The sequence below is a fragment of the Tamandua tetradactyla genome, chromosome 23 (assembly GCF_023851605.1).
Source record: "Tamandua tetradactyla isolate mTamTet1 chromosome 23, mTamTet1.pri, whole genome shotgun sequence".
In the NCBI taxonomy this organism is placed as follows: Eukaryota; Metazoa; Chordata; class Mammalia; order Pilosa; family Myrmecophagidae; genus Tamandua; species Tamandua tetradactyla.
In genome coordinates this window covers 38,167,997-38,190,727 of record NC_135349.1, presented here as the reverse complement: position 1 = coordinate 38,190,727, position 22,731 = coordinate 38,167,997, and the positions used below count along the sequence as shown (strand labels likewise).

At 48.8% G+C, this 22,731-nt stretch overlaps 1 protein-coding gene across 1 annotated transcript in view; it reads right to left on the bottom strand.

Moving 5' to 3' along the window:
- Positions 1-22,731, bottom strand: part of ABCC1 (ATP binding cassette subfamily C member 1 (ABCC1 blood group)) — a 118,525-nt gene that overhangs the window by 79,463 nt on the left and 16,331 nt on the right. Inside the window, exons 2-7 of the mRNA XM_077141674.1 lie at positions 20,497-20,673; positions 19,258-19,383; positions 14,748-14,885; positions 13,421-13,546; positions 1,004-1,065; positions 146-277 (exon numbers count right to left, since the gene is read on the bottom strand). Of these exons, the coding sequence (XP_076997789.1) occupies positions 146-277; positions 1,004-1,065; positions 13,421-13,546; positions 14,748-14,885; positions 19,258-19,383; positions 20,497-20,673 (761 nt within the window). The remainder of the gene's footprint in view (positions 1-145; positions 278-1,003; positions 1,066-13,420; positions 13,547-14,747; positions 14,886-19,257; positions 19,384-20,496; positions 20,674-22,731) is intronic.

Genomic DNA, 22,731 nt, shown 5'->3' with positions numbered 1-22,731 from the left:
AACTGTGGCTTAGAGGAGGGCTCACCCTGACTGAGACCACGTGGCCTGGATTCAGGCCCTCAGGAAATATTTGGTGGCGGGTGGCCAGGTCACCCTAGAGAGACAAGATCACCTTGTTCTCTGGGGCAAGAGGACTCATACTTACTTCCTAGACCTGGCACATTCCTTCTTCCAGTTCTTTACCAAAACAGGCACGACTTCTTCTGACATGTCCTCCTTGTTCAGGGACCAGAGGTCTGTGCTCTCCAAGGGCTGGCGGTAGCCCCGGACCATCAACCTGGGGCCAAGACATGGGGGGGAGGGAGGCAGTGAGAGTCGGGGAGGAAATGGAGGATGGTGTTCACTCCTCATGCCCCGGCAGGGAAAAGCAGGACACGGATGGACATTAGTCATATTAAATAATTACCGCTAATTCTGTTAGTAGGAAAATGGTCTTATTTTTTTGGAGATGCATACAGGACATTTAGGAGGGAAATAGCAAGATGGCTCTCATTTACCTTGAAATACTTTTTAAAAAGTAAAATACGGCAAAATATTAACAGTCATTAAATCTCAGTGATGGGTTTCTTAAGGGTCATATTGGAAAACTTTCACAATATAAAATAAACCTGTAGATACAGAAAGCAGATGGGTGGTCACCAGGACTGGGGGCAGTGGGGAATGGGGAGTGACTGCTTCATGGGTACGGGATCCCTGTGGGGTGATATTTTCAAACCAGTGGTGGCACAACACTGGCAACGCATTAGATTTCACTCAGTCGCTCACTTTCACGCGGCTGATACTATGGGAATCTTGTGGTCCACACATCTCGCAGGCTGCAGCTCAGGCTCCCAAGCACATGGCCGGGCAGATGAGGACACTACGCAGCCAGGTGAGCCAAGGAGTGGGGGAGTGAGAGAGGGCATGGGAGGGGGTACAGAGTAAAAGAGGGGGAGGGAGAGGCCCAAGCTGCACGCTTATCACCCCCCACCCCGCCCAAGGAGTCTGAGGAGCCAGGTCTTACCCTGTGATCCACCAGAAGGTGATCCTGGAAAGGAAGGAGGCACTGGATTCCGGGCAAGGATTCTGGCCAAGAGAAAATGGGGAGGAAAAGGGAGACGAATGATTAAACTTTCCATCTGTGCCAGAGCTCAGTGAGGCGGGGAGCAGCCAGCAGCCCACTGTTCCAGGCCCCTCACCGTTGATGTGCACCCCAAGGGACTCCTCTCCTGAGCCCCAGAGACCTTGAAAATATCTCCCAGCAGCTTCTCCACTGTCACCCAATAAATGATTCCTGAGGGCCTACTACGCGCCAGGGTCTGTGCCTACAGATCTGTAAAAACCCCTGCATTCAGGGAGCCTGTGTTCTACCAGAATAATTCCAACAATAATGCTCCCTAACACTGTCTACTGGCTAGTTCTGACGTCTGCATCTTACATGAGTTACCTCACTTAATCCTCCTAAGTGCCTATGATGTAAGTAATATATTGATCCCCATTTTGCTCTTAAAGAAACAGAGGAGCAGAGAGGTGAAATGACTTGCCCGAGGTCCCATTGCTGGAAAGTGGTAGAGACAGATGCAAACCCCACCCAGAGTCAGGCTCCAAAGACCGATGTTAATAGTGATCACACAACTAAAGGTAAAACCTCAATGGCCATATGTGCCCTGAGGAAGAAATATCTGACAGTGAGACCATGCGAGAGGGTGGTGGCTAATCTAGTTTACAGAAGGCTCAGGGGAAGGTTTCTGAAATTCAAGCTAGCATTTGAAGAGTGAACAGGGGATAACTAAGTGAAATGAGGGATAAGGCAGACCCAGCAGAAGGCAGAGTATGTGCAAAGGTCCAGCAGTAGAAGGAAGAGGGGGTCTGAGCAGTCTATACTGGAAGTCAAGTGCAGTCTATACTGGAAGTCACAGCAGGAATTTTGTTCTTCATTCTAACAGCAATGGGAAGTCACTGATAGCATCCAAGACATAAGCTTCAGAGAACCTCTTTCCCAGAGACCCAAAAATGAGCCCAGCTCCACAACAGGGAGACAAGGGACACCGACATATGACAGGACACACAAAGAACAGCTTTCACCACCAATAAAACCAGGTCTAAGTTCTGAAATACAAGCTGCAGTAAAGCAGGGCAGCCGGGATACCATACAGGGATGAAATCTTTAGCTAAGAAAGCCACCTAATATTCTAGCATTTTGCAGAGATGAGGAGTGTTAGAGAGCCCCATAAGACAGCATACTCTACACAAACGGTTTTCAATCCAGGCGTTTAACAATTACCATATCCCAAGCCCTACCCCCTCAGAGATTCTGATTGAACTGGTTTGGGATGGGAACAGGACATCGTTTTTTGTTTTCAGCTCCCAGATTCTCCTTGATGAAGCTGCTGGGGCAGGAAATGCATAAGATGAGTCTAGAACATCTTGTCACACCCCTTAGATGGAAACCAAAGATGAATTATGGTGTTAAAAACAACTTGGAAACAACTAGAAGGGGTTCCCGCTGGCCAAAAACGGGGTAATGTGTGCTTCAATAAAAATAATAAGTGCAACGGACTGAAACACACCACATATCCTTAAAAACAAGCCCATGTTGATAATGGAAAGAAAGAAAAGCACCTCGATCACCAAAGAAGGGTGCTCACGAACCAACTTGTTACTTTGCAAACACAAAAAAGGGAAAGAGAAATACATACTCCCCACCTTTTCTTTATGAACTTGGTGACCAAAGAGATGAGAAGAATCTTTTCAGAGAAATTCTGCCACTACTAAATTAAAAAGGAACAATACAACATAGGAATGCACCATTTTGCAACCAGAAAAAAATATTGGGAAGACTGGGCTATTTGGTGATATTAAGGAATTATTATTAATGTTTTAGGCAAGATCATGGTATTGTACTTACATTTTTAAAAAATCTTTATCTTTCAGGTTGAAAGAGCTTTTCAGGATTAGGAAAAGTCAGGGAGAAGGGTACATGGGAATGCTACTATTGGTGCAACTTATGAGTTCAACTGTTTCAAAACAAAATAATTAAAAACAAAAAGTCCTAATAGGGGAACAAAGCTTAAAATATATTGGGTAGATGGAAATACTAGTGGTCAATGAGAGAGGGGGTAAGGGGTATGGGATGTATGAGTTTTTTCTTTTTTCGTTTTTGGGAGTGATACAAATGCTCTAAAAAATTATCATGTGATGAATATATTATGTGATGATACTGTGAGCCATCGATTGTACATCATGTATGGAATGTTGGTATGTTAAGAATGTTTGTATGTTGTTTTGTCAATAAAAATAGTAAAAAAAAAAGTCATTTTTCAGAGATACATACTGAGATATTTACACACATGATGCAGGATTAAGAGTACATGGCAGTTCTTTATACTATACTTTCCACCTTTTTTTTATTGCACTTTACTATGCTTCACAGACACTGTATTTTTTATAAAACACAGGTTTGTGGCAACCCTGCCTATCAGCATCATTTTTCCAACATATGCTGTCTCCTTTTGTATATGTTTGATTGTTAAAAAGCTACATGGAAAACTCCCCCAGTGATTCAAACATGCATCCGGGGCTGAAGAACACCCAGGTACCAGTCCCCAGCTGTGAGCGGTGGCGGGTTTCCCAGGCCTGGCTGCTCATCAGAATCACCTGGGGAACTTGCTCAGTGGCAGGTGCCCAGGTCCTACCCCAGGTCACCTAAACCAGAATCTCTCAGGTGGAGCCCTGGTGTTTGCATATTATTAATCAGTTGCAGCTGGTACACACACCCTGCATTCCAGACTAACTTAAAGCAGAATTAGCTCTGACTGTGGAGTCAGATGGACGTAGAAAATGGCAAATTCCAGATGTGCCATTTTCTAGCTGAATAACCTCGGACGAGTCACTTCACCCCAAAGCCTTGGGTTTTCTTGTCTGGAAAATGGGGGTGATGATTCCACCTGCCCAGCCTACCACAGAGAACTGGCAAACGGACAAGAGAAATGAGATCTGTGGGACTGCGCAAACTGGAATTTTCCCACCATTATTAGTGGAGGAAGTGGCAGTATTTGTTTGCAAGGCTGGGTGGAAGATGTTTCATTGCAGGCTGGATTTTCTTCCGGAAGCGTCCACGCCTCACTGCCCACAGCCTGCCCACTCCCACCATCGGGGGTAGGTTATCAGGGAATCACAAATCCACTCTGACTGTGGCCCAAGTCCTGCCAATTCTGAAAGGCTGAGCTGTGTCAGAGAAGGGAGCAGGAGGCGGTGCACAGCTGGCAATGACTCACTTATTGCCTCAGCAAACACCTCGGGAGGACCTGCTTCCATGCCAGGATGCAGGCTAGGTGGCAGGGAGAGGGCTGTGAACAAGACAGCGAGGCCCCCGCCCTCTGCAGCTTCCCTCCTCGGAGGGAGAAGGGCAATAATCAAGACGCAAATAAATACATAACTAACCCTGTGGGAGGTGCAACAAAGGAAAACCACAGGTGCAAGAGAGAAGATAAGGGTCGGGGAGGCAGAGGGGAGCTTGTGTGAGACAGAATACAGGGGTCAAGAGGGAGGGTTTGAATAGCTTACTATTCAAAGTTACTAGCTGCGGGACCTTGGCCACATTCCTTGGTGTTGATGAGATTAAATGAAATAACATGTTAAAAATTTAGACTACTGCTCAGCACAGGCTACGAGCTGAAAAAATGGTACTGTCATTAATAATAATGATAGCAAAAATAGTAGCAATGGCTTTCATTTCTTGCAGACCCACTCAAGACATAGCAAGCATGTAACCAGATGCTTTACATCAGGTGGGCACAACTACGGCTCATGGGTTGGCCACTTATTTTTGGAAATAGAATTTTACTGGAACACAGCCAGACCCATGGCTTCCACAGTGTCCAAGGTAGCTTGCTCACTACAAAGGCAGAGTTCAGCAACGATGACAGAGACCTCACGGCCTGCAAAGCCTAAGGTATTTACAGAATGCTTTATGGAAACCGTTTGCCAACGCCTACTTTACATCAAACCTCATTACAGCCTAAGACACACTAATTAAGGAGTGATGCCAGGGTTCAAATGAAGGCCTTTTGACTCCAAATGCAGCCTTCTTCCAGCCCTGGCATCAAGGCGGAATACAGTTATACAAGCGGCACCTCGCACAAAGATGCCCATGGAGGGGGTGAGTTGGGGCTGAAGTGTGGCTGTGCCCAGCTCAGCTGGACCTCTAAGCCCTGAAGCCCATGAGCTGCATCAGCTTGCAGGATGCAGGACCTCTCTGTCATCATCCATTGCATCTTTTTTTTTTTTTTTTTTTTTTTAATTTTTACAGAGGCACTGGAAGGGCTGGGAGTGGTGAATGGGGAGGGGGCACTGTAAGACATATACTTAGATGGGGCTTCACCAGTCCTGGCAGTCTTTCAACATTCGGCTGCAGCTATGGATCACCATGAAGCAATCTGCCGACCGCCCAATTTAAGGAACATTCATTCCTTCGGGAACCAACCCTACCGAACAGTCTTACTCCCAAGAGCAGAGGAAAGCATGCCCCAAAGGAAAAAAGACTGAGCCCCAAACTCAGGCTAGCAACATTAGGTCCCCAGCCACTGTGAGAAAACTCACCTTGGAAATATTACTACCATGAACTTGTTATTACAAGCACATTTCAGGTTCTAATTTGCAAGTGACAAAGAGTTTTGTCAAATTCTTCTCCACCCCCACTCCCCATGGGAGTACACAGCTAGTTCAGTGGTAGAATCCTCGCCTGCCATGAGGGAGACCCAGGTTCGATTCCCGGCCCATGCACTCACACCCCACCCCACACCCCTACCCCCGACCCTGAAAAAAACAATTCTTCTCCCTAAATGTCCTCTCTTTGTATGACCCAGAAGCTAATTTAAAGATTATGCCACATGGGTTGACACACACACACACGTTCATTAGCCCAGAAAAGAAATGAATGTGCAAGGCAGGCCACGGTGGCTCAGCAGGCAAGAATGCTTGCCTGCCAAGCCAGAGGACCCGGGTTCGATTCCTGGTGCCTGCCCATGTAAAAAAAATAATAATAATAAAATGAAAAAAAAAAAGAAGTCCCTATCTGATATGGACCGTCTTCTATGTCAACAAGGATGACTGGGGTTCTAAAGTAGTCAAGGAAGGATTTAAAAAAAAAAAAAAAGGCCCCAAGATGAAACATGAAACATTCCATTTCAACGGACACCAAGCGGAACTTCCTGATGTAATTCATTAAGTGTCAAAAAATACAGAGCTGCCAGCAGCTGGGGGCTTCCCAGCTTCTGCGACCGAAGTGGAGCAACTCCAGTCCCAGATGCAAGAAGGAAGCTTATTAATTTGACTCCCCCATTAATTCAGAAATGAAACTAATTCAGGTAATTCCCGGTAGGAGGCGGAGGGAGGGAAAATCTGACTTATACAAACAGAAAAAGCTTAGATCATGGCATTTTGGCCTGGGCCAGGTGATCTGGCCAGAAACCACGCGGTTTAATCCAATTTGGAGGGAGCCAAATTGCCCCAGGCACTTGATTTTTTGAAAACTGGCTGTTTCTCACGCAGGACAGTTTGGGGAGTTTGGGTCTTTAAGCACTCTGGTCTGTATTTCAGAAATTCTCTGGATCCCCCCCCCACACACACCTAAACACCCCGCAGTGAGAGAGGAGAGAAACAGTACAGCTTAGAATAGCAGTTCTCAAAGTGGGAACCCCCATCCCCGTTATCAGCATTACCTAGGAGCTTGTTAGAGAGTTAAATGCTGGGGTCCCAGCCTGGAGCTAGGAATCAGAAACTCTGGGGATGGGCCATCATCTGGGTTTTCACAAGCCCTCCAGGTGATGCACTCTCAAGTCCACTGGGAGGGCCCCAGCTTCAATTCTGAAAATTTAGGCAAGACACTTCACCACTCTGACCCTTGGTATCCTCATCTGTAAACAGAGCCTTTACCTCGGAGAGTTGCTGTGAGGATTAAAGTAACAGGGAAACAATGCACTGAGCTGCTATCATTGTTACTGGCTGGATCAACCTAATTGCCCCCCAAAAAAGAGATTCACTGGTACAAGGTTAACACTGGTGATTTGTTTGCTCTGCTATGCATATGACCTCCCTGCCCAAGGTCTCAGTTTCCTTGTCAGTAAAATGAGGAGGTTGTCCTGGATGCCTACAAAGCCTTCCTGGCTCTCCCATAACGAACTGCCCATTCTCTATTAACCTGTCCATTTTCCGTTCCTGGTTTTTGACCCTCTAGTGCTCCTGGCATCACAGTCACTGTCCTGGCCCAGCCCTCCTCCCTGATAATCAGGACTCCTATGACAGCTTCCTAAGTGACATTCCTGCCCTCCATGTTCGAGGGATCCCCAAGGCATGCCCAACTGGAGTGTGTCACTCACCAGCTGAAAAGTCTGTCATCGGCTCTCATCCAGCAGGTTAAAATTTCAAGTCCTCGTTGTGCCACCCAATTCTACCTTGAACCTTCCCGCCCAGCTCCCTGGCTCGTCTGGTCTCCTCTCACTCGCCCCTGGGCCCCTCCAAACCCAGACAAGCAGAACCCCATGGTGTCTCCCAAACATACACAATTTCCACTATGTCACAGGCCCTTTGCACGGGCCTTGTCCTCCACCAGGAGCACCCACCCTCTTGTCCACTCCTATACCCGGTCATCTCCCGAGTCCAGGCTGAGTTCCAGTTGCTCCTCAAGCCCCCGGGGACCCCAACACTTCCCTCCCTTGCGCCCCACTGTTGGCCCTGAGGCCACTGGTCTACTGTCAGCTGCCCTTTCCTCCATTTCTCCTCAAGGGAAGCGTTCGAATCTTCTTCCTTTCTGGATCCCCAGGGCCCGGCTCAGCCCTGGCACCAGGGAGAATTCCTAAATGACCAGAAGCACAGCGGAGAGAGAGAGAGCAAAGGGAACTTATAATGCTTCCAAAACCAGCCTAAGAACAGGGCTGGAGCTGGCAGCGCAAGGACGTGAAGGAATTTTCTGGGGCCTCAGATAGCATTCTTGGAAGGGACTGGAGCTACTTGAATAATACTCATTTGTCAAAATGTATTAAATGGTAACTTAAGATCTGTGGATTTCATTGTAAATAAATTTTAGCCCCCAAACACAGCAAACAAATACTGAATTCTGACTAATGACTTGCAGGCTGAAGTTTAGATAAAGGACACTGATGTACTTCAAAGCATGACTCAGACACCAAAAAAATTAGCTGCCTGGATGGCTGGATGGATAGACATGGGGTAAAGCATGTTTAGCAAAATGTTAATTGCAGAATCTAAGCAGCGAGTATATAGGTATTTACTGCATACTTATTTTTACTCTTCTGTAGCTTTGAAAAGAATCATTAAAATGTTGTAAAAAATATTCCATATTTTATAGACAGTTCTAAAAAAACCTCTTTACTCCAAACTGGGCAGCTTTAACTGAGTGTTCTACACCAATCTTGTTAAAATGAGATCGGTACTGGGTAGGACTGGGGTCAGGCCTGTGACTGTGCATTTCTAACAAGCTCCCCTGCAAAGCGGATGCAGCTGGTCTAGGGGCCACACTGAAGAGCAAGGCTCCAAGTGTCCTCACTGGGTCTTGACCCCCAGCCCCACCCATCTGCAAATGGAAACCTCCGACCCCCGCCCTCAGCCACAGCCTTGCTGCCAGTGGGGTACAAAGACTTGGGGGGCAGGCAGGAGCCTCAGCAGAGCCTTGTGAGGCTCAGGGAGCTGACGCTGAGACTTCTAGAAGCCGATCAGCCCCAGGGCAGGGAGGACAAACAGGAACGGGTCCCACAGAGAAAACAGGGCCCAGAATAGCACCTGAGTCATGATATGGGAGAACGGCCAGCTGGCAAGACTGCCCGACTTAGTGACTTAGCATGAGAGGGCCCGAGGAGCCAGCCCTGCAGCCTACACAGAGGTGCTGCCTGCCCTGGGCTGACCCAGGGCCTGGCTGACCACACTCTCAGAGGACGAGCACGTGTGCTCACCCACTACTGCTCTCAGGCTCCATCCAGAAGGTGATGGAGAGAGAAGCCAAGAAGAGTCCTGATGGCGTCCCCCTCCCCAGATCACAGGCCTTGGATGGGGGTAGGGCGCATCGACTCAAGGCCTACCCTATTCTTTTAAGAGGACAGAGGTGCTGAAAGGAGCATTGGGCCCAAAGTCACAAATCCAGCTGGTTCTCTGAACCTGGTTCCTACCTTCCCAGGCTTCAGCTCAGTTGTAATCAGGCAACTTTGTGTCTGATGACCCTCTCCATGACTGCTCCTCCCCAAGTCACACCACGAGCTTCCAAAGGTCACGTGACCACACCCTGCAAAGCTGACCAGATCAGGATCTGCCATCCCCCATGCTTTGCTTCCCTGGCAACCCGGCCAAGCCCCTGCACCTGGGCAGATCTTGTGACTGCTCCAAGCAACAGATGAAGGAGGAAGGCAGGATGCCAGGGGACTTTGGAGTCCAGGTCATCAAAGGTGAGATAGCTCTCACTTGGCTCTCTCTCTCTGGGAACAGCAGCCACGTTGTAAGGAGGCCTAGGCCACGGGGAGGGGGCCAGGGATAGGGGTGCCAGCTGCCAATCAGGCTATGGCCGGTATGAATGGCCCGCCATGTGAGTGAGGATGTCACTGAGATAGCGCGAGCCCAAGATAATATCTAACTGCAACTGCAGAGAGACCCCGGGTGAGAACCGCCCAGCGGAGCCCGGTCAGTACCTAGTAAACCATTATCGTTTGAGTCTAATAACCTCAGTGGTTTGCATGGAGTGACAGAAAACTGGAGCAAGGCACGAGCCACGCATCCCCAGCACAGAGTACAGTATACAATCGGTGCTTAATAAATGTCTGTTAAAAGGAATAAAGGGACTGCCTGATCCCAAAATGCAGCTCCCCCTCCATCACGCCATTCTGTCTCCGCCAGCAGCTCTAGGCCTAAATTAGGGTCTGGCAGCTCAAGCTCTGGGAGCTGTAGTCCCTTCAGACCTGAAAAAGAAGGACAGAACCAACACTCTCTCCAGGCTATCTTGTCGTTTAAACCCGTATTTCTCAAACTTTACTGTGCTCACGAACACCTGGGGATGTTGTTAAAATGCAGGCTCTGATTCAGGAGGTCTGGAGCAGGATTCTGCATTTCTAGCAAGCTCCCAGGCAATGCCGATGCTGCTGGTCCTGGAACCCACTCCGAGAAGCAGGAATCTGAAGGACAGCAAAAGCTCTCTGCACGGTGCCGGGCCTTTCCGGGTGCTCCTCTGTGTTCATTCCCTTCCTCGTCCCTCTCGATGATCTCAGGCGAGGGTGAAGGCAGGTGGTGGTGGGGGGGGCTTATTCGGACTTCATGGGAGCCAGGCCAGACCGGGGCCTTAAAAGAGGCTCATACAGCAAAGCACCCGCCCCATACAACACAACCACAACTAGACACATGTGCCAAGCACCCACGCTGTACATGGCAAGACTCATGTGCCAAGTGCCCACCCCATACAACACAACATCAAGACACGTGTGCTGACATTTGCCTCACACAAGGCGAGAACAAGGCATGTGCCAAGCTCCAGCCCCACACAACACAACGACAACAATAATGAGTTACCTTTAAGAACTTTGACATGCCAGGCCTGTCAGCACTGAGATGACAGTACAGATCCTGCCTTATGGCCCTCATAGCATAAGGCAAAGCACTATTTAACCAAGACCCTGTTCTCTAGATTACAGTAAAAAAAAAAAAAAAGAAGGCACCATGATTCTGCAGAACTGCCAACTCTGGCTACCCAAACACTCTGTTCCGCAACCTGTTTCCTCCTGTGTTAACTGGGGAAAGGGGCAAGCTCACCACAGGCTGGCCTGCGAAGAGCTTAGCACAGTACCTGGCACACAGCAGGCACTTAATAAACGCCCGTTTCCTTTCTTTGCTCTTCACAGGAAGAAAGAACACCTCAATGACGGAAAGGAGCCAACACTGGAAGGAAAAAGTGAGCAGAGCTAAAGGAATGAGCTGGAGCAAGGGTCAGTGAACTGTTTCTCTAAAGGGCCAGATAAGTAAATACTTCAGGTTCTTCAGGCCAGACAGCCTCTGTCTCAGTGACTCAACGCAGCCATTGTTGCCCAAAGAACCACCACCACCAATATGAAAGCAAATTGGCATGGCTGTATTCCAATAAAACTTTACTATCAGAGTCATGGGCCAAATTTGGCTCATGGGCTGTGATTTCCCAATCCCTGGTTGAGACTCCAGATTGCAAGGAAGAAAAGGGCAAACTGGGTGACTGAGAAGGAGTCCACAGAACAGGCCAGGCTGGCTAGATGGCGAGTGCCAGCGATGGAGGCATCCTTCCCTGTGTTGCAGTCTGCCATCCGACCCTGCATCATACAAGAGAATTCAACAGCGGAGTTTTTCACCTCCTTGGAGAGGCTAAGGGTGGGGTAGGTAAGCAATGTGGCTGTGGAGATGCAGCAGAGACCTAGAGACGGAGGGACCGTGGCTGGGGAGAAGTGCGAATGTCTCCATGCCACCCCAGGCCTAGGCTTCCAGGAAAGCAGAAAGCATAAAGTGGGGTAGGCCAGCTCCAAGAGCTGCTCCAAGGCACACAAGCCCAGGAAAGAAATGGAAGGAATTTTTATCCAGATCCCCAAAGGGGACCAGAAATCTGAAATCCCCCAGCTCAGAAAGCAGTGAAGACGAGTTTTGTGACGGGGCTTGTCCACAAGCCGTGCAGAGGCAGCCTATAGGGTTGGGAGCTTTCTACCCGCTCCCCATGCCCAGCTGGTCAGCCCACCCAGGTTCAGTCTCCTTGAGTGCTCCACAAGGTCCATCAGCCCTTGGGTGGGTATGACTTGTTCGCTGCAATCCCCTACTCTGCAGATCAGTACGACATTTAATAAACCTTTCCAATGGGGAGAGTCCCAGCTGCACACCCACAGCCAGGCGCACCCACACCAAGAAACGCTATGCACAATAGCACCTGCTGCTGGGAACGGGCCAGGGCTTCATGGGTGCCCCAGGCATGGCAGCTGCCCCTGTGAACTCTATATACACATACATGCACATGAACACACACACATGAACACAAACACATACCACGAAGGCAGACATGCATGAACACACACGCACACGAACACATGCATACAAACATAAACACATGCATGTATAAACACGCACAGCTACATACATCAACACAAACACAACCATGGAAACATACATACAGGAACATGAACACATATATATACTCACAACACATATACATGAACACACAAACACATCATGCACACAAACATGTGAACACAAACACACATCAACACACACTTTGCTGACTTCTCCAACCCAGTTACTCCTCGAGCAGGTAAATCCAAGAACGGGGCCTCTCAGAACACACACGGGTACACTTTAAACTCTAAGAATCTCTTGGCTAACATTGTCTCCTTCTCCTGGCTGAGCCCCGCACAGGCCCTTTCATCACCCTTAAAACCAGCCTCAGCCCCTTACTGAAGTTAAGGCCAAATCCAACAGAATCAGAGCAGCTAAAAATGATTCCTGCTGCAATTCCACCCCTTAACAGCTGACTAACTGTGAACAATGCCTCAAATAAATGCTCCAAACGCTTCTCCTCACACTCAGAATCAAATTCAAATGACTGGCCAGGGCTACAAGGTGAGGGGCCCTCCAGAGAGGCCTCACCTCTCAGACCTCAGGTCTTAGCCCTCTTCCCCCGCCTGCTACCCCTCAGCTTCCTTGCCATTCCTCCCACAGGCCACCAAAGCTCCCACCCCAGGGCCTTTGCACATGCTGCCACCCATCACCCACTGACACCCAAATGCCGATAATGTTCTTCCTCTAGGTGTTTGCACAACTCACTCCCTCACTCCTTTAGATCTCTGCTCAAATGTGTTTCCTCAGAGAGGCCTTCCCTGATCTCTCTCATGAAGAAATGCATACATCCCCCAGTCATCATCCTCCATGCCCTTACTCTGCTTTCTAACCCTCAGCATTTATCACCACCTGCTATATGTTTGATTCTGGTTCACTGTTCCTCTCCCCCTATGATAATATCAGCCTCAAGTAGGCAACAATTAATGTTTTATCACTGCTAAAGCACCAGTGTCCAGATTGGGGTCTGGAACTTATTATTCATTGAAAAAAGGAAGGAGGGAGAGAAGAAAGAAAGGAGGAAGAAGAGGAAGAAGAGAGAGAAAGGAGGGAGGAAAAGAGAGGAGGAAAGGAGTAAGAGAAGGAAGCAACAGCTGCTTCAATGGAGCAAACTCTCCCAAAGCCCACCCCACCCCCGTCTAAACCTCAGTTTCCCACCTGTAAAGTGGGTAGGATGACAGTACCTATCTCCTGGCATTTCTGGAGGATGGAAAGAAATCCCGTATGGATTAGAACATGTACCCAGCAAACGTTAGCTGGTATCATACATGTTTCTGCCCCCCCCCACAAGCACACTCACGTGTGTCTCCACGGTCACACTTACGGGATCATTGATGGTTTCCGAGAACAGCGGTGAGCGGTCTGAGAAACAGGATAACACAAGCTGAATCAGCAGGAGGGAAAAGTAAATGTAGAAAGTGACGTCACGAAACACGTCGACTTGGACACCCTGAGCATGAGGGAAGGAAGGAGAAAAAAAAGATCACTTTCTAGAAGCAGCTCGCAGAGCCGGGAGAGCAGGCTGCAGAGGTGCCCTCTCACTCTGGCCTCAGACCCACTTTCAAGCTTTCCAATGTGTCCCAGGCCCCCTAGGATATAGCACAAGGAAGACCAGAAGTTTCTATTGTGGTGGGGTCCACAGTGCTCACCATCTCCCAGTGAGATGGTTTTTGTGCCTTGGTCTCCTCATCTATAAAAGGGCATCCTGAGACATGCTCAATGACCAGAGGTTCTCACTGGGGTAATCCCCTCATTCCCAGGATATCTGGCAATAACTGGAGATGGTTTGAATGGGCATAACTGGGGGGTTGCAACTGGCAGCTAGAGGTTAGGAATGATGCTACTCAGCATCAGTGCACAGGACAAACCCCACTAAGCAAAGAATTATCTGGCCCCCAGATCAAGGGTGCTGAGGGTGAGAACCCCTGTCAGAGTAATTGTAAGAAATCACTAACATTATCCATGAAAAACACTTAGCCCCTGCCCGCCACTTTGTAAACACAGGCTCGACAGATGTTAGCAGGCACGACTATTACAGGGGCTCCTGGAAGGCAGTCTACGCTGTCCAATGCAGGTGCTCAATAAACATTCAGTTTTGCTTCCTTTCTCAGCTTAGGGAACAGAAGGCTGGGTTCTAGAGGTGCATACTCTTCAAAACCACCGGCACAGCATGCGGCAGCCGACGTAAACAAGTCCTCCAGCCAGAGTAGCAGCTGATGGCACAGAGGTAACGTGGGGACAAGGCTAGGGTCCCTTGGGGGGAACAGCCGCTCTGCAAACACTGCTTCCAGCTTGGCTCTGTTCCAGACTGAAGACATTTGGAGTTGACCTTGCCTTGCTGTCTGCTGCTGACAGAGGCTCAAATTTGACACTGTAATTCCCACAGCTCTTGCTGTTGTAGGACCCACTGGGGCCCCTCAAAGCACCATAGACAGGTGGGGCCCTGAGGAGAAGGTTCTAGAACAAAGGCTGGAGCTGCCTCTGTGAGGATCTGACGGGTAAAGGAAATACGAGGGTAAGAAACTGGGCCCATGCGGTACCCATCTCAAGGTTTCCATGGCAACCCAGGAGTTCTACACAAGGCAGAGGGAACAAGGGTCTCTGCCAAGGGTTGTTACTGAAGGAAAACGCAGAACGAGGCCGTCACTTACCACTTTTAAGGCAGTCATGATTTTGGATCTCAAGATGGCAGTGGCACACAGTAGGGCTACAAGCCAGAAAATGAGCATGATTCCTGAGGACTGGACTCCCTTCCTTCTCTCCAGCTGAATTAGAAAGGTAGCAAGCAGCTGGAAGAGAGAAGCATACAAGGGAGTCAGCAGAAGGCCCCAGGGTCCCAGGGTCAGGCAGATGTCAGGTCCGGCTAGGGCTCAGCGGCACACGGACCTTCCCGGGGAAGAGCTGGCCACAGTCCCAGCTCCACCCCTTGCCACCCAGGGAGGCCCTGGGAGGGTCATCAGACCGCTCTGAGCCTCCGGTCTCCTCTGCAAAACAGAGACGATGGCAGCACCAATTTGAGCTATTTAATGAGGCTACGCACAGATCTGGAAAAATTAGAAGAAAATTCTGGTCAGAAAAGAGGTTAGCATACTTTTTCTGGAAAGGGCCAGAGACTAAGTATTCAAGCTTTGGGACCATATGGTCTCTGTGGCAACTACTGGACCCTTCCACTGTGGTGCAGAAGCAGCTATTTTAATATGTAAATGAATGGGCGTGATTATGTCCTAATAAAACTTGATTGACATGAGCAGGCAGCAGGCTGTAGTTCAGCAAACAGACCAGGATTCGAATCCCAGACCCAACAACCACCGGTCCTTCTCCTCAGGACGACAGCAGCTCGTGTCCTCACCGACTGGGCGCCTATTCCATTCACCTGGTATGAGGCCATTTACACGTGCACAGACCTAGAGCACCCCCTGGGCCCCGTAAGGGGGGCATCTGCAACCCCCTTTCCCTTTCAGCAGAGGCGGAAATGAAGGTGCAGAGAGACGTTTCCCCACCTCAGGTCACACCCTGCACCTTGAAGGAGCTTTATCAGGATGATGGTGGAGGGACTGCATGTGGCACTTTTATCTCATTCCTGATACTAAGGGTTATTATTTCCATTTTATACACGCCTTAATAATCAGGGAGGAAAAATAAACAGTAAAATTGCTTTTTCTTGAAAGAAGAAAACACAACAGCCACTCCTCAGACGGGCAGAGTTGTCTTCATGAGGCAACTCCCCAAGGCGGGTCACGAGCCAGACTCCTCAGGAGATGCTCGCGCCAGAGTCACGTCTGCCCGTCTGTCCTCCTGGTTTATCCTCGGTTCGTCCCATCTCTAAGGCCTGTCTCCGGTTCGTCCAGAGCTCACGCTGGTCCCAGCCTCCACCACCTCACTCCTGGGCGACCCAAACTGCCCTCGCTGATTTCCACCTCTGCCCCCCACAATCCATCCTCCACCAGGAGGTCAGAAAGAGTGCTGGAAAAGGCAGATCCAGGTATGCCATGCCCTTGCCAAAAGACGGGGGGTTTTTAACCTAGGGTCCAACTTTGGGCTGTGGCTAGAACGCAGGGGTCTGTGAGGCTGGATGGGAAACAATGCCTCTTTCCTCTCTCCAATCAGCACCTTCACTCATCAGCAAAAGCAACAACCCACAATAGTATTGCTAGAGCCTGGGACTTTGTTGCCAATAGAAATCATACATGTTTGCATACCCCATCACAACAGCGGAAGACATTTCTATCACCTGCATTCATTGCTGCTTGGAAATAAGGAGTTAGATCTTATCTGTTAAAGCATTAATGCAGAAGCACATGTATTGTCATACAAGTTTGTTTTGTGATACTTTGATAACCACATTTAAATTTAACTGGTTTCCCAACCAAATCTTCTACAACTGAGGAATGGATAAACAATCTGGTACAAGTACACAGTACACTACTACTCAACAACATCAAAAACAAACAATCTCTGATACACACGACAGCAGGGCTGAGCTGCAGATGCTTCTAAGGGGCCAGATGCAAAGAGCTACAATGTGCAGGATTCCATTCCTACAACCTTCTTGGAAAGGCAAAGCTACGGGAACAGAAAACAGATCAATGGTTGCCAGGGGACAGGATTGGGGAGGGGTTTGGGGGAGAGGGATGAAGACAAGGGGAATCTTCCGAGGGGGCTGGAGCTATTCTCCATTTAGATTATGGAGGTACACGACGATAAGCACATGTAAAAACTCTCAGAAATGAACACTGAAACGGGTAAATTTTAATGCAAGTAATTAAACCTCAAGTAAAAATTAAATGTACTTAAAATCTTTGTGTGCATGCACAGGACTGATTTCTTTTATAATCCTATCTATTTTACTTTATGTTTCTAAAAACATTATTTTGAGATCAAACTGCCAAAGGGGGCCATGGAAGAAAGGAAAAAAAAGATTAGAAGCCCAGCTTTAGCATTAAAAAGTGAAACAAAAGACAAAAGCCACTTTCCCTGAGGCTCTACGTTCTTTGGGGGCTGGCCCCTGCCCCCTTCCCATCTTCTCTCCCCTGCTCTCCTCATCCTATCTGCTCCAGCCACACAGATATCTCAAACTCTCCTTCCAACCCCAGGACTTTTTTTGCTTTTTTTTTTCTTTTGGTGGTGGGGGCGGGGTACATAGGCTGGGAATTGAATCCCGGTCTCCTACATGATACCCCTGGACCACCTATGCACCCTCAACCCCAGGACTTTTGCACATGCTGTTCTTCCCAGCAGCAGGTCTTCTGGCACCAGCTGTTTCAACATTACCACTTTCAGCTCATTCTTTAAACCTCAACTCTGTTGACACTTCCTCAGGAAAGCCTACCCTAACCCCCCCTACCAAACCAAGCTCACCTAACTTCACCTCCACAGCAGCTGGGACACTTGCAAACACTTTGTCCATCTTGAGGGAGTCATTTATTTAATGCCTGTCTGCACAGCTAGACTCCACGGGGATAGGAAGTATATCTGTTTACCTCCAATCCCTGACACAGAGCAGGATAAAAGGATATTGGCTGAATGCCTTCCACCCACCCCGTCCACCCCCACCCCAGGCCTATGACTGTATAGTTCCATTCTCAGAATGTTCCTGCAGAATTAACAGCAGGGTTGGTCCATCCTTCCGTGATGGAATCCACAGGTTGAGAGCAAGGCCAAAGGATCCCGCAGAACAGCTCACCTCCTGGCCAGCCCAGCTCTGAGCACCACGGGGTAAAAAAGCATGATGACCCTCAGCCTATCACCGGGCCCCAGTGTCCAAGATGCAGGCATGAACAGATAATGAAAGGACCAGGGCCAGGGAAAGGAAAAGGGATATGAGCTACTCCAGTCAAAACACTGGCCCCCTTTGCATGTTCCTGTCAGAGGGTAGAGCCCAAGACCTTTAGAAACAAATATCACATGGTAGACACCTGCCAGACAGACCGGGCTTGAAACCAGCTCTGCCATTTAATGGCTGAGTGAGCTTGAGCCAGTCCCTATACCTCTCTGGGCCTCCGTTTGCTTATCTATAAAATGAGGATAATGAGCAAACATCCTGCATCTAACAGATGTGAGGAGTTAATGAGTTATTACATAAGAGGCTCAGGATGGCGCCTGGCACAGAGCAAACTATGCTGTGCATTAGCTGCAACGAGTCAGTCCTCCACTATCAGGCTCCAACTTGCCTCTTCCGACCCACCTCCTCTCCCCGTCCACTGCCCACCTCCCAACCCCTACCCCGGGGTTCCTGCTTTGCAGAACTGCTCATGCTCCTCCTACTCCAGACACTCCCTCCTAGTCTCTAAACCTTCCTTGGACAAACTGCTCTCTCTGCGCGGGACATTCTACCCCAAACTTGTTCCCTCCTCATTCTACAACACTCAAGGGCCACATTGTTCTAGAAACTTCCAGGCTTCTCGGTAGACCCACGCATGGGAACAGCCCTTCATTCAGAGCATGCCATGCTGGGGTCGTGGCTTGAAGGCTGCAGAATGCAGGGGTTTAAAGCATGGACTCTGAGGTCTACCCCTCGCTCAACCAGTAAGAGCTGGGCACTTCATTGCACTGTGCCTGTTTCCTCACCTGTAAATGGGGCCAAAACAGTACTGATCTCATTTCGGGTTGTTTTGTGTATTAAATGAATTCAGACATGTGAAGCACCAAGAACAGCTGCCAGGCACACAAGTGGGCACAAAAATACACGTCAGCTGTAATTAGTAAAGGAGTTTCCCTGCCTGCATCTCCCACTAAACTGTGGATTCCCATGGGGAAGGGCAGCTTCCTATGCCTCTTGGCATCCCCCGATCTACAGCAGAGCCAGAATATTCAGGAGGACATGAGGTCCCTGGCAGTTCCTATCAGTGACTGGAGCAGCCAGGATGAGGACACAGGAGGGACAGCGCAGTGGAAGACTTAGGGCTGGGGGGTAACAGGGTATGGTGGGAAAACTGGACAGCACAGACCCCGTCTAAAGGCTGCAGCTGACCCTCAGCTCCTGCGGACTGTTGCCATAAAAACAACTGGGCGCCCAGGGTTACCAGGTCTTCGAACTTTTCAAGAAAGCTAGATTTTCTGGACTTTTACTGTGAGATCATTTCATCTTCAAATGCCAGCCGCTAATTTTGGACTCCAGGACCTGGTGGATGGCCAAGGGCTTCACACCCAGCTCACACTTACCATGGTAATGCCCAAGAGAGTTGGGCTGATCAAAAACACAGGGGCCAGGAACACACCCTGATTTCTTTCCCAGAAAGAGTAGAAGAGATCTGCCCAGCAGATGATCCACAGCAAAAAGCCCACGGCCTGGAAGAGAAGCACAGATAAGTCTTAAAAAGCTAGCGGCGGAATTTCCCCCGTTGTCCCCACAGAAAGCCCAGCCCCAGGGGAGCCAGCCAGCCCCAAAATACCAGCCATGGCCATGGGATGCAGCGCTCTGGAGCAGAGACTAGCCCTGGGTACAGGGAGCTGTCACCTGGACCATCACATGCTGGTCTGTAACTGCCTGAGGACCAGCTGGCTACCCATTCCCACCCCAGGCACAGCCACCTCCATCTGCTCCCCACTATCCCCAGCACCTGAAAACCCACAAGTTCAGCCTGGGCTGAGCTGTATCTGCAACCTCAGGAACTCACACAGGACACACACACCCCATAATCGACATTCATCTGACCCCGTGTGCAGGGACCACACACCTTCCAGGGTTACAACAGTTGTCAAAAAAAGACAAAAGTCTCTGCTTTCATGGAACTGATTCTACAGGAAGGAAACAGGCAAGAGACAAAATGAAAAATAAGCAATCTAATGGCAGGCAATACTAAATGCTAGGTGATTAAATACGCAAGATAAAGGATGATCACAGAAGGCGTCTCGGAGAAGATGACAGCCGAGTAAACAGCCAAAAGAAGTGGATATTTGGGGGATGAACAATCCAGCCAGAGGTAATAGCAAGTACAAAGGCCCTGAGGTAGGAACATGCATGGAGGTTTGAACAGAAGAGCCTGGAGCTGGGTCCTGCTGGACCATTCTGAGGATTTCAGGTACAGCAGGAAGCTACTTGAGGGATTTTGAGCTACACAAGGACAAAAATCTGACTGACATTTTAAAAGAAGATATCCTTGGCAAGGGAGGAAGATCTCCTTACAATCCCTTGAAATAGATCCTATTGACCCTATTGTACAAGTGGAGAAACTGAGGCTCAGGGATGTTAAGAAATTTGCTCAAGGGTCAAGGAGGTGGCAGAGGGGAACCCATGTCCAAATGCAGAGACCCAGCTTTTATCCACTGCATTATTTCTCTGCCTTCTAGGAAAAGGAATATGCGGCCAAGAAGCAGAAAAGAAATATCTGTTCTCATCAACCGCCACCACCCACTTAGGCACGCAAAGGCCCCAGCACAATGAAACCCCAAGTGACTTACGGTTTTGGCTTTGTTGAGATGTGTCATCTGAATGTAACCCCGGTCATGTCGGGAAAGATAGAGGAAGTAGAAGGGGAAACAGGCCCAGAGGTAAAAACAAGGCACCCACACGAGGACGGTGTTCTGAAAGCACTTGGTGAAGTCGGGGTTGTTGGTGTACCACGTGACATTCCAGTCCTGCAGATGCAAACACAGGTTCGGGGTCAACAGAGCGCACCAACAGGGACCGGAGCTCGTGTGGAGGTCAAAACTGGCTGCTATGGGGTTTTTGTTTTGTTTTGTTTTTTTTTTTTGCACGGGCAGGCACCGGGAATCAAACCCACATCTCCGGCATGGCAGGCGGGAGCTCTGCCACTGTGCCACCATCACACCGCCCTGCTATGGGGTTTTTAAAAAAGACAAGACCCCTACGTCCGAGGGCCTCGTAGGCTGAACAAATGAACTACAAAGGCCAGCAGCCAGAAAGACCAAGACACAAGGAATAAGGATTAAAGGGACATCTCATCTTACATAACAGACAAATGCCCGGAACCTATGGCAAACCTCATTTTTGGACAACAGATGGAGATTGCTACTTAAAGGAACACTGAGGACATTCTTCGGTCAAGTTAAAGAAGGCTTTGGTCAGATGGAATCACCCTGACTTTGCTGCCCTAGGCACTGAGGGTTTTCTAATGTTCTTCATTACCCTCATCACCATCACTGCAATCCAACCATCGCTGCACCTTGATCCCCACCGCCAGCATCCCCACCACTAGTACCACCATCTCACCACCACCACCACCGTGTCACCAGCATCCTCATCGCGGAAAACACCCAAACTGCAGTTCCTATATGCCAGGCCCCATTCTAAATCCTTGACAGGAATTCTCTCCTTTACTTTAATGGGAGATAAGTACTCTTTTCATCTCCAGTTTCAGATGAGAAAGGCACAGAGAATTGCCTGTTTCACACCGCTCTTAAACAAAGAGACAGAAGTAATGAATCTCCTTTCCATTCCCTCCCTAGGCTCCCAGTTTTCATGTAGCCCTTCCAGAAAATATTTTATGCGTACATAACAAATATACTTTTCCTTTCTATTACCAAATGGAAGGAAGCATACTCCACAAACTGCTCTGAACCTTGCTTTTTCTCTTAATAATCTACCTGGAAGATTATCCCACACTATACATGAAGCACTTCCTCCTTCTTTGTTACAGCTAAATTGTATCCCATTATATAGATTATCTTTAATTTATCATCCCCCGCTGATGCGACGTTTGTGTGGCTCTTACAACAATTCGGCAGTGAATAAACACCCGAGCAGGCACATTTGTAGGAGAACCTCTTCAAGTGAACCTGCTGAGTCAAAGGGTTGGTGCATTTAAAATGTTTTCCTCCAAACTGGTAACACCACTTTACTCCACCTAACAATGTAGGACAACTACTTCTGAAACCATAGTGTATTATAAGCTTTTGATGTTTGGAAAATATCTCATTATTTTTAAGATCCCGTTCTCTTCATGAGTGAGACTGAAGACCCTTTCATTTGTATTTAAAAGCCCTTCCTTTTAAACTGCTTTGAGGAGAATCCATGGACTTAAACACTTGTGGTAGTGAACAGGACAGATCTCATCTCCCTCTCCTCTGGGTAACAACATCCAGTGACTCCCTATTACCTTTAAGAACTATTCCCTGCTGTGGTTTCTGAGGCCTTCCACAGTCAGGTGCCACCTGAGCCTACAATTTCTCCCACCCCATTCCCCAACACTCCAGCTCAGGCATTCACCCACAGGAGTATTTACCAGGCACTGGTGAAGGCCCTTAAGGCATTTTCTAGCTGTTGGCCAAAGAGGCACAGTTTCTTCAGAATACTTCTTGCTAAACTCTCTCACTGCTATGTCCTTCCTGCCTGGCAAACTCCTACTCATCCTTCAATACCCAACACAGATACCTCCTTTAAGAAGTCATCCTCCTCACACAGACTGTCAGCCTCCTACATCCAGCTACTCACTGATCCCAGCGGGTTGTGATGAATTCTGTCCCCACCTCTGTACCAAAAGGACCAAGCAAGGACCTGTGATTGCCCACCTATCAGGTACCCAGAAGCTCCTGAGTAAATAAGCAGTCCCAACCACCTCTTCCCTTCCCAGTATTATTCTCAACAGTGCTGTAAGATCACAATCCACCAAGGTAGAACCACCGCTGCAGTGGTTACGATCAGGTGGAGGTGGGTTCAAACTGACCCCAAGAGAA